Source organism: Nannobrachium achirus (assembly GCF_963921795.1).
Source record: "Nannobrachium achirus genome assembly, chromosome: 8".
In the NCBI taxonomy this organism is placed as follows: Eukaryota; Metazoa; Chordata; class Actinopteri; order Myctophiformes; family Myctophidae; genus Nannobrachium; species Nannobrachium achirus.
In genome coordinates, this window is record NC_137817.1 from 38,654,374 (window position 1) to 38,666,525 (window position 12,152).

The 12,152-nt window shown below is 41.7% G+C and overlaps 1 protein-coding gene across 2 annotated transcripts in view; it reads right to left on the reverse strand.

Moving 5' to 3' along the window:
• Positions 1-12,152, reverse strand: part of nf1a (neurofibromin 1a) — a 116,919-nt gene that overhangs the window by 15,206 nt on the left and 89,561 nt on the right. For both annotated transcript variants that reach the window (XM_080730875.1, XM_080730874.1), the window contains 8 exons: positions 8,079-8,358; positions 6,095-6,309; positions 4,952-5,013; positions 4,707-4,848; positions 4,187-4,288; positions 3,081-3,221; positions 1,900-2,026; positions 353-484 (listed from right to left, as the gene is read on the reverse strand). In XM_080730875.1, the coding sequence (XP_080587001.1) occupies positions 353-484; positions 1,900-2,026; positions 3,081-3,221; positions 4,187-4,288; positions 4,707-4,848; positions 4,952-5,013; positions 6,095-6,309; positions 8,079-8,358 (1,201 nt within the window). The remainder of the gene's footprint in view (positions 1-352; positions 485-1,899; positions 2,027-3,080; positions 3,222-4,186; positions 4,289-4,706; positions 4,849-4,951; positions 5,014-6,094; positions 6,310-8,078; positions 8,359-12,152) is intronic.

Genomic DNA, 12,152 nt, shown 5'->3' on the forward strand with positions numbered 1-12,152 from the left:
ATTTAATCCTTAATATTTCTACGCATTCACCAGGCTTTTCTTTTTTTTAATATTCTTTAGCAATGTTTAAGTGCCATATGACAATATTTGTATTTTACTGAAGTTAATTATATGAACTCTAAATCAATATGTGAACATTCTGCAAAAACAGGCAAACATTTGGCGGAAATGGCAGATCAGCTATTTTCTGCTAAATGATTTGGTCTGAAGAGAAACAAGGAGGGGACCAAATATAGAACTCGGCGGGAAACCGATCTACAAAGTATGTAAGATTTAAGTGGTTATGTCACCCCAAAACAGAAACACCACAATCTGAGATAACTTGGTGGCGAGTAGCTTTTTGAGGACTTACCAGCCAGGTAGGCCACACTTTGAGTGTTGACTTCAAACTTGTCACATTTCAGATGCTTGCCAATGAGAGCCAGCAGCGTGTGGAGAATACGGACTGTCCTCGCTACGGTGTTGGCGGACGGGTGACGGTAACCTAAATACATAGACGCAAAACAAACACATGTGCAAACAAGCACAATTTCTTTAAAAAGTAGAGTCGGCCGCATCATGCAGCACACTATAGCATGCGCTAATACATTTCTCTCATATACACATCTGCATAGTCGCAAGACAATCATTAGCTTAAGTTGTTGGTACACACAGTTAGCTGGACAAATGCAAACAGAGTTGAGACAACAAACACAGACAGAACTATACAACAACAAGACCTAGTGCTGCTGCTAATCAGCCCACAAGGACATATTGTCAATAAGCCTTGTTTGACTTGCGGAAGTATTTACACTTGTGGGGAAAATGGCTTTTCTTCACAGAGTGGCGTAGAAACTTCAACGACAGGTGTGTCTTCTTTACTTTGATTTAGCGTCAGACAATTTACCCACACAGAGAGATGGTACACTAACAGCGTAATTAAACCCCAAACCCACAAAACACATTACTGTACAAGTCATAAACATTTGGGACAACAGAAATGCATCAGGACCATTTTATAATCTGCACTTTTCAATACAAAAGGGTGTCATACCCTTGCACAGAATACAAAAATACAACACAAATGATGAGAAAGAAACAGCAGCGGAACATAACATGTAACCATTGTAATTCCCTGTAGTCCTATGGGTAATTACAAAATCCTTCTCTGTTTAACCCCTTTAGGCCTAGGATTATTCACTGCTTTAACTACTGAAAAATAGCAGATATACAAGCTCACAGCGTGGCACCGAGTGCTGCGCTGCGAGCTTGTAGATCTGCTATTTTTGAAAAATCATGATTTTTCTTTGCAAGTCTTTGAATATATCTACTTAAAAGCTAACATTTGTAACTTTAATATTTGCTTCTGGGTGGTCCCTGGAACAACACGTTTTGAGATGGGGGTCCGCGGCCAAATACGTGTCATTTTGGGGGTCCTTGACATGAAAAAGTTTGAGAACTACTGATTTAGAGGAAGGATTTAGAAGTCGGGTCAAAGATCGGGTCAAAGATATTCAAAGACTGGCACGCATTTTCACGATTTTTCAAAAATAGCAGATCTACAAACTCGCAGCGCGGCACTTGGTGCCGCGCTGTGAGCTTGTATATCTGCTATTTTTTGATAGTTAAAGCATAAAATAATGGTTAAAGTGATTAAAATCTAACGCGACTCGGGCGTATTTGAGAGTTAACACCACACACACACACACACACACACACACACACACACACACACACACACACACACACACACACACACACACACACACACACACACACACACACACACACACACACACACACACACACACACACACACACACAAACACACACACACACACACACACTAAAGGGCACTGTATTATCCAGTGCTTGAGTGGCAGTCTATAAGTGCTGGCAGCAGCATGGGCCTTTCTTTACCTTTGAGCAGATGCCCCACAAGGGCAAAGTTGAAGTTGGAGCTGAAGTTGAGTCCTACAAAGTGATCCATCTGCTTACAGTGCCACTCCAAAGGATGCCTGATCTCCATGAACACCTCCTCTGGACTCTGCAGGACCATGAAAAAGGACAATTAGAAAGTTATGGTTGGTAACCGAAAGACTTCCGTAGCCATCCAGCAAAGGTCATGTTTTGTATTTGCCGACCCAGTTGGGTGGTGGCTTATAGCACTATATGTCCGTTAGTGACTGACATGCGCAGCAATAAATCAGCAGTGTGGAGATATCCAGAGATGTGCCGCTGTTTAATTTCCTCAATCTGGTTCAGCTTTCCGTACAAAGAACACGGAACCATACGCATCGCCAATTCGTCATTACCCAACAGCCAACCGTATGCATGCATTTCATATTTTACCGAGCGAGTCCTTCAATCCAAATCAGGTTACAGTGACCGTGAAATGTATCATCAGTCCCATTTTCCTATGCTGTTGCCTCCATAAATCTATATACTGTAGTTTAACTAGTGTTGGAGCTTCACTCACAACCTCTCGCTCCATGCTTTATAAGTGTTAAATCAGCCATTTAAATAACTATTGCACCGGCAGAGAAGTCAAGTTCATTAGTTCTTAGTTGGCAAGAAAAAAAAAGCATTCAAATTGAAACACTATATTTGATACATTTTCAAAAGCATGACTCAGCTTCCACTTTACCATTCCTGCCACCAGTCTAGAGCAGAGATTAGACCACAGTCAAGAGCAAATAGCTTTCAGTTCTTTTATCATATTACTCACTCATGCGAATATCTCGCCGGTAATAGTTTCAAATAACGTTTCTGATATTGTTCCAGTCCCGATAAACTGTATCCAGGGTCCATCTGAGACTTGCCTAGTCTTGTCTAAATATATATAGTATTTATTTAGACTGGGGAGTAGAGAGACAGGAACCCAAGGGCAGACAGGGAGAGAAGCCTTTAACGCAGGTACCTCCAGGCCCCATTACAGGCCCCTCCTCAAAGACACGGAGGTGAATGAGAACATTTAACACATGTGGAGTGAAATACACTAATACGTCATGAGGTTGAAACACATACACAGAATGTATACACACATGTATATCTGCATTTTGCGTGCGTGCGTGCGTGCGTGCGTGCGTGTGTGTGTTAACCTTGTCATTGAAGACGCGGTGTGAGTCCAAGGTGTGGAGGTTCTGTTCCAACAAGGCTGTTCCAGCAGAGTACAGGTTGATCTCGTCCAGCTGGAGAACGGCCACAGCCACCCAGAACAAGGCCTTGTGCATGGGAGACTCCTGCAATCGCACACCACCAATCAAACTGAATTCTAGCAATCTAATTATCTGTTTAGTGATGCGTCACAAAATATTTTATTTATAATATTTTTTAAATATTTGTAATAGTTTTCTATTCTGTGTACAACTCCTTGCTTCTGTATTTCTATATGCCATGACAGTCAGCCAACATTATTCTTGCACCGTGGCACACTGATCCTTTCCTAAACAGACTGTTTAAAAAAATGGGTGCAAATAGTAGCGTGCAGATGGCACAAAAGTACAAATATTCTGTTCTCTCTCTAAGGAACCTCCTTGTCTCCCCCCCACCCTCCAAGATGAACAGGAACCAAATATTTTTCTTTTATTAGGTTTCACACTGATGAATCAGATACACTGATGTAATGATGTATATGTTACAGTACGTTTGGGTAACTCAGTACGTTCATGGTAAGAGCGCTTGTTTTGTCGTTCACCACACACCAATCACCACCAGATGGCGACGACAGCCATTCACTAGTGCAGGCGCTGACGTCACTCGTTTGCGACTCTCTTTCTTTATTTACTAGCCTAGCTCGGCAGTGTTTAGCCATTAGCTTACTATGCCTTACCCTAACCCTAACCTCCGTGGGGTGAGGCGCTATCATTCCTGCCGACGCAACGTTGTTGTGGCTCAAAGCGACCGCTTGTTCCGCCCTGTGCCGCACGACGAGTGCTCCGTTTCTCGATCGTACTGTTTCTCTATCAAACCGTGACATATATACTTTAAGTTGCACCAGAAGCTTTTATTAGAACTTGTTAAATAAAACATTTCACCATTTACAGTATGACGCTGCCAGCCAACGTTGGCCTGTTGTTTTTACTCAAGGCTGATTGTTTAGATGTTGCGTAGCAACATTGTTTGTTGATGTCGTGAAGATAGGAGCGCTATAAACAATATGCATACATTCATATTCACATGCAGTGCAACAGCTGCACTACTGTACCTTGCTGAGGAGAGGCTGCAGCTTGGTCAGAGCAATGACGGTAGCCTCTATTAACACCTGGCTGTTGTAATTATCTGGTCCCTTCAGACAGCTCTCCAAGCCCTGAGAAAGAGGGAGGGAGAGAAACAAAGAGAGAGAGAGAGTAGTATTCATGGCGTGCGGCTAAATCCATGCATTCATTACACTGATGAATTGGAAGCCAGGGGGTTTGTGGTGTTTGCATTGAACAAACCTATAGACATCCAGCATGGCAATGAATAGAACATTATCAGCTCTCTGAAAGCTATCAAACAACGACACATGTCCAATTATAGTGTGTGTGTGTGAGAGAGAGGAGAGAGAGTCCAAGGGAAAGACAAGAAATGCTGTGCGTGTGTGTGTGTGTGTGTCTCTCTGTGTGTGTGTGTGTGTGTGTGTGTGTGTGTGTGTGTGTGTGTGTGTGTGTGTGTGTGTGTGTGTGTGTGTGTGTGTGTGTGTGTGTGTGTGTGTGTGTGTGTGTGTGCGTGCGCGGGGCACTAACCCGGTCTATGCTGAGCAGAGGGCTGGCCTTGCTTAGAATGCGGATGATCTGCTTGATCTGCCCGTGAGACACTCGTTTACTGATGCAACCAAACACAACCAACGCCCTGGGCTGAAGAGAGGGGTTGTACTGGAACGCAAACCTGGACACCGCAAACCACACACACAGAAACAGGATAAGGGATCCACACTCATTGTTTATGTCCGAGGATGTCTCTGTATCAAACGTAGGATGGAGGTCCATACTTTTGTGCGAGTTCGGTCCACTGGTCCAACCACTTGCATGCTGGTATGTCTCTCATACACGCCTGGAAGAGAAACAATGAGTACATTTTTGACAGAATAAACAAGTGTGGATTTGAAATTAAGTGGTCAAGGCTGATACACAGTCACTGATGTGACATGTCTACACTGGGGGGTGTTTGTGTGTATGTCATGTCTACAAAAATCTCGCAGTGATTTCGCCATTTGCTTAATTTATTTGAAAGAGTTGTGTTTGTGTCATTATAACCTCATCCAATGACTGAACCGAATTAGCAGCTCAAAGAACTACTCCATCTAATTGATTATATTGATTCAGCGGGAACATTCTGAAATACAGAAAATAGCACATCTACAACTCACAACATGTCATAATGTGACTTGTTATGAGCATTTTTGTTACCACCACGCTCTGACTCCTCTGGTGAGATATCATTGCCTGTAATGTTGTGCAACACTGTTGCAACTAATAAATAGGGTTTAAATGGTTAATCAGACTTATAGATTTAGTTGCTTATATTTCTTTAACCCATTTAGGCCTAACATTATTTAAAGCTTTAACTATTGAAAAATAGCAGATATACAGGCTCACAGCCGCGCTGCGAGATTGTAGATCTGCTATTTTTGAAAAAGTCGTAAAAATATTTGCAAATCTTTGAAAATATTTTAAGCGAACTTAAATTTTGCTTCTGGGTGGTCCCTGGAACTAAATATTTTGAGATGGGGGCCAAATTCATATAATTTTGGGGGTCCTTCACATGAAAAAGTTTGAGAGCCACTGACATGGTAGTCTCTCAAGAACAGACTAACTGAGCTCCAGTTTAGTGAAAATGACCTTTTCTTTGATGATGGCTGGCCAGATTGCTGACATAGAAACATAGTTTTTTTCCAAAAACCTTGGAAGGATTCAAAAGACACTTATAGAATCGGGTCAAAATTCAAATTTTCAAGATTTTTCAGAAATAGCAGATCTACAAGCTCGCAGCGCCCCAATAGTTAAAGCATAAAATAATGATACACAATATAGTGTACCCGTTCTGAATGGGTTAAACACACTTCTTGAAAATTAATCTGAAAGGTAATGGATAGAATAATGGCTAAGAGACGGATAGCTGCATCCCTCCTCACCTCCATGATCTCCAGCAGGGCCTCTGTGACGGTCTCCAGGGAGGAGAGGGCGAAGGTCTCCCTCTCGTAGGAGCCTGGCGAGAAGGAGCGGTCTCTGTAGCTGGAGCGGAAGGCGATGACAGCGGCCGACTTCACCTTACTGATGCCAAACAGCAGGTAGAACTTAGGCAGTGAGAACTCTGTCAGGCTCAGACGCAGCACTTGTTTAGTCTCCTCTGCAAAAGGGCAGAAACAAAAAAATGACAATTGTCATGGAGGAGTAATGAACAAGCATTGTTTTTGGATCATGTTACATCTATGGATACTACTAGTGACTCTTTTCGTAATCAATTAACCTGGTTCATCTATGCAATTAATTTACACTACGCTGGTAAAATAACCCTAACAAGTCATGGTTGACAATCATTTTATTCAATCAAAATATTTTACCTTTAAACCCAACACACAGCACAATTAAACGCATAATATGAAGCAAAATAGACAAACAGGTGTCTGACTGCAGAACATACTCAACGTGACAGAAAATTATGATAGGCGCCATACTTGGCTGCACAAAATAAACTGACAAATTGCCTCAATTTCTGGGTCCACAACACAAAGCTGTTGTATTATTGAAGTACTAGTAGAAATCAAACATTTCGGGTTCAATGTTTTGCTAAAGGAGAGTAAGCTGTCCCCTCCATTTAGTGGAGTCTTTATTGAGTGGGAAGACAGTCCAGGAAACAGGAGGAGAAAATGTTCTGTTGGGACTCAAACCGGCCAGCAAAGACATCAACAGTGTCCAAAGTGGATTCTGGGTTCCTTTAGGGCAGGGGTGGGCAACTTTGATGATGGAAAGGGCCACTATATTTTTACAGTCACTCCAGAGGGCCACAGTGCATATACATTCAAAAATAGCAAAAATTGCCGATCTGCGACGCGTTTTGAGCTTGTAGATCTGCTATTTTTGAATTGGAATCCTGAATTATTTTTTAGCTATTTTTGAATTTGGGATCCTGAAAAGTATCATTTTTATTTAATATCCAATGCATGTATATGTTCTTATGTTAACTTTATGAACTTAAATACAAATACATTGTGCATAAAAAAGACTACTACTAGTCATTAATCTAATAATATAGACTGGAGTAATTAAAGAAGGTCATGTTTGCATGTTTGGAATTGTAACAGCTGAAATCAATAATATATCAGTATTCACCTGAGGGCCGCATTAAGTGAAGGTGAGGGCCGCATGTGGCCCCCGGGCCGCCAGTTGCCCATGTATGCTTTAGGGGATTCAAAATTGACCATCACAAGACCCTTACAAGTCTCAGAGTCTGTAACTCTGACAGTATACAAATGGAACCAAAGGGACCCTGGTTCCATTTGTACACTGCCAGAGTTAAGGGGAGACCTTGAAATGTGAACGTTTGAGAACCACTGGAGTAGAGCAGGGGTTTTCAAAGTGGGTGACGCAGTCCAGGGGTGCCGCGAGATCATTTGATAATATTTGGAATTCATCTGGACACTTGAAAAAATATTTAGTATCATTTTAAACTTGAAGTTCAAAGTTATTTTCAGTCAGTTTTAACCAAAATGGATATTATCTCAGCGTTTTCCACACAAAATAATTAAAATATCGTCACTGTCGGGCAGAAATCTCGTTATTTCCAAGTTTCAAATGTGTACGTCTTTTGGTAAAGCAAAGCTCTGCTTCATCATACAAGACTGTTGCACAAAACTAGTGAAAACAGCCGATCTACAAGCACACAACGCCTCGCGATGCGAGGCGTTGTGTGCTTGTAGATCTGCTGTTTTCACTAGTTTAGTAAATTTTTTAGATGATAAATACAAAACGAACGGTTTTGGACATACAAGGTTTCCACCGACAACGACAATATGCTATAAATATAAGATGCTGGGATTGAAAACTATAATGTAGAAAAATATTCATAGGGTGCCCTGAGACAAAAAAGTTTGGGAACCCTTGGAGTAGAGGACTCACCGCTGAAGTGGAGCTGGGAGCAGGTGCACAGGGAGTGGATGATGTTGATGACCAGGCCGTGGGTGGAGGCCCGCAGCGACAGCGGCCCGGTGGCCACCAGCAGGGTGACCACGTGGAACAGGTAGGGCAGGTGGGCCGCCACGTCCAGGGAGTTGTTGAAGGACAGCATGAGCATGTAGCGCGCCAGGATGGCGATGTCGTCCCACATCAGGTGCTGCTCCAGCGTGGGCGTGGGCGACAGGCAGGTCTTGTCGATGATCTTGCACATCCGACCGATGACCTGGGATGAGAGAGAGAGAGGGGGGTCAGTTGCAATGGTGTAAAGTAACTAAGTACATTTACTTAAGTACTCGTCTAGTGCCTATCCCGAACTAATTCGGGACCGGGTGCCGCAATGTGTGGTGCCTATCCCCAACTACTTCGGCTCCGGCACTCTTTTAATATAACATTGTTGGGCCTTACCGTGACATTGGGTCATAGTGGGCCGCGGTTTGTTTACGTTAGATGCTGAGAGCATCGTGCCGCCGATGCTCTGGATTTAATTGAATCCAAAGCATCCTGCAAACCTTGAAGCTCTTTTTCTCTGATCTATGCTTTTATGGAAGAGAACAACCTTTATTCACGGCTAAATAGCCGAAAAATGTGCTTCTAACATTAGCGTTAGCCTATAGGTAATGGAAGCCAACTCCATCCGGGTCATATTCATGTCACGCACAAACGTGATCATGTGCATCGTCCCGTCCATACTGGATGGGACGATACGCGATATTATCGTTTATCGTGATAAAAAACACTCATGATAATCGTATCGTGGAGATTTAATTTATCGTAATATCGTCCTCCGTCATGCACTGGGATCAATTCACCTTTTATTTGCTGAGCTGCATATCCGGCACCACTTAAATCCTCTATTGGAAAAAGGTACTAAATTATACATACTTGATACAGTCTTTTTTTCACTCTATCAAATGTCTTTGCCAAAAAATAGCCGATCTACAAGCTCACAACGCGTTGCATTGCAACACGTTGTGAGCTTGTAGATCTGCTATTTTTGTTCCGCCCCAGGATAATGGATTTTGATTATCGTGATAATATCGTAAATCGTGATTTCTTTTGTCACAATAATCGTGATATATAATCCCTACTTGTGAGTGTGGACTGTTTCTATAGACTGGCACCATCATACTACAGAGTATAAATTAGGCATACTACATCAAACCCCTGAGCCCTTCTCCAATTCAAGGGCGCTGCACTGGGGTAGTCTAAGGCTAAATCAGACAAACTGTGTTGGAGCTTAGCCAGTGTATTTAAAAGCCTCAGATTAATTTTAACTCAACAGGGTCCCAATATCTCTATAAGCACAACCACTAAACCAACAGGAAAATTGAGCAGGAGCTCAGCCAGCGTATTTAAAAGTCTGAGATGATTTTGAACTCAGTGTTCCCAACTGTGTAAGCACAAGATCATAAACACCTATACCTGTTCACATGTATTTCATCTGCTTATAGAGCAGAGATACTGAATATGTCAGGGTTCCCTAATAGGCGGCCCACGGGTGGTATAAGAGCAGCAACAACACTAGTATATCGTCATTGTTGGGTGGAAATCTCGTACCTCCAAATTTGTACGTTCTTTCGCAAATCATACAAGGCCGTCGCACAAAAGTAGTGAAAACAGCAGATCTACAAGCACACAACGCCTCGCGGTGCGAGGCGTTGTGTGCTTGTAGATCGGCTGTTCTCACTAGTTTAAATCATTTTTAAAATTATAAATTCAAAACGAACGGTTTTGGAAATACAAGATTTTCACCCGACAACGACGAAAACTGTCACTGGAGTAGTGGGAACGGCACCGTCACCCCCTGCAATGTTGTGGCCCTCGGCTTGGTACTCTAGACATAATTCAGCCCTTGGGGAAAACTAATTGGGGAACCCTGGTATATGTGAACAGATGGAGAATTAAGGTGACTATGATCAAGCAATACACTAACAATGAATATATATCTACCGTAAATATCAATCAGCTTGTCATTCTGGTAATGTCAATTTTATATGGAGGGGCATTTGAGCATTTTTTGTAAACATGTACACTTGGAGTATTTGCAGGTATCCATGGTTACCTGTCTTATTTACAATAATAAACATTGCAGTTCTCATCACAAGCCTTGGTCCCAGCAACTGCACTATTACATTGTGTGTTGCAGAGTACTTGACTAAAGTGAACAAAGCATACAGTACAAGTCTATCAGGTGACCAGCATCCAAATAAAGTTACACTGACTGTCATGTGTCTTAGTTTCCCACAATGTGGTTTCCTAGTGGTCTCTCTATCAGCGTTTTAGAGCAAAGCCTTACGTTTATATTAAAATGGAAAATGAAAACTGAAACTGGGGTTTATCTTGCTCCCTCAATTGAAGCCCAGCCAGCTTATATGTGTCCCAATCTCACGGACGGCTAGTCATTGATTTTTTTTTTTTTCATTTTCATTTTTTCATTTCATTTGAAAGCTGGGGATCATAGCAACAAAATGATATATTGGTTGTGGAGATTGACCCAACAGTTCTGAAGATATGGCTTATAGAATGATGCCATGCTGAAATAGGACTTTTGAGATATTCAAGTTTTAAATACATTTCTAACCTGCAATGACCTGACTCCGCCACATGGGGAGCAATCTTCAATTCAATCTTCAATTCAAAGAAGCTTTATTGGCATGAGAACACAAACGTTTACACAGTGGTGGAAAAAGTACCTACATTTTATAATTAAGTAAAAGTATCAATTCTGCAATGTGGAATCACTCTGTTACAAGTAAAAGTCCAGAATTAAAAATGTACTTGAGTAAAAGTACAAAAGTATTGCTATCCAAATGTACTTAAAGTACCAAAAGTAAAAGTACAAAATGTTTGAAAATAGCAGATCTACAAGCTCACAACGCGTCGCACCGCAATGCGCTGTGAGCTTGTAGATCGGCTATTTTTAAATAGCCTTGGTATAACATAGGGCTAAAGTGGTTTATGTATGTTTTAAACTTTAGTTATTGCTTTGTAGATTTTTATTTTAATAGTCCAAATTGTAGCCTATACACATTTTGGCCATTTGAAAATAGCTCACATTGTGAGCTTGTAGATCTGCTATTTTAAAATATATATTTATTTAATACCAGACTTCTACTTGTAACAAGTATAAATTGCAGTAGGCAACTGCCTATAGTACTGATACTTTTATGAGAAAAGGAAAGTTTTCTTCCTATAGAGGCACAAAGTTCTATGGGGCACAGTTTTCGTCTACTCTACGTTGCTCTATGGGAATGCACGTGCGCAACACCAGAACTCGTGCCCTATCGAAATTGGGGTCGGCTAACTGTGCTAACTGTGCTTTGTAACATCGTCGAGTGTTTGTGTAACTTCTGTCAGATTGAAGGATCATCTGACTCTGATAATAAACCACAATCTACAGGCTACGCTTAACCGCCTCGCGTTGTGAGCTTGTAGAAGAGCAAAAATAGAGTTTGGTCGCGTTTTATACAACAGATGCCTACGTTAGCCTGCAGCTAGCGCTAGCTAACATTAGCGTTAGCCGTTAGCCACGCATCAGCCAGTCATCCAGAATAGTCTACAAAGTCAATTTTCCAACGGCGAGTGAACGATTGCATTCCGTGTCGTTCATGGATTTTTTTCCCCTGGCTGTCAATGTTTTTATTGTCCAAAAAGAAAACGCTCTGAACGTTAAAACTAGACAGTTTACGATCATGACACTGTTCTCAATGCTAAGTCAATGCTAAGCAGGGACAACAAAGGACTCCTCGCATCCGGCTCAGGCAGGAAACGGAACGGATCCTTTTTTTCCAAACTCGAGAAGAAGAACAGCGCCAGAACAGTGCAATAATAAATAAATAAGAGATTAAATCATTATAACAACTTAACGTGGTTCATTTGGAACATACGTGGCACTACATTAACGGGATAAATACTGTGGTTTACAACGCTAGGTAATGGAGTCCCGATTTTACCGCATTTTACTACAAAGGGCTGACAAACTGAGGCTTGATTAAAAATAAACAATGCATTGTAGCT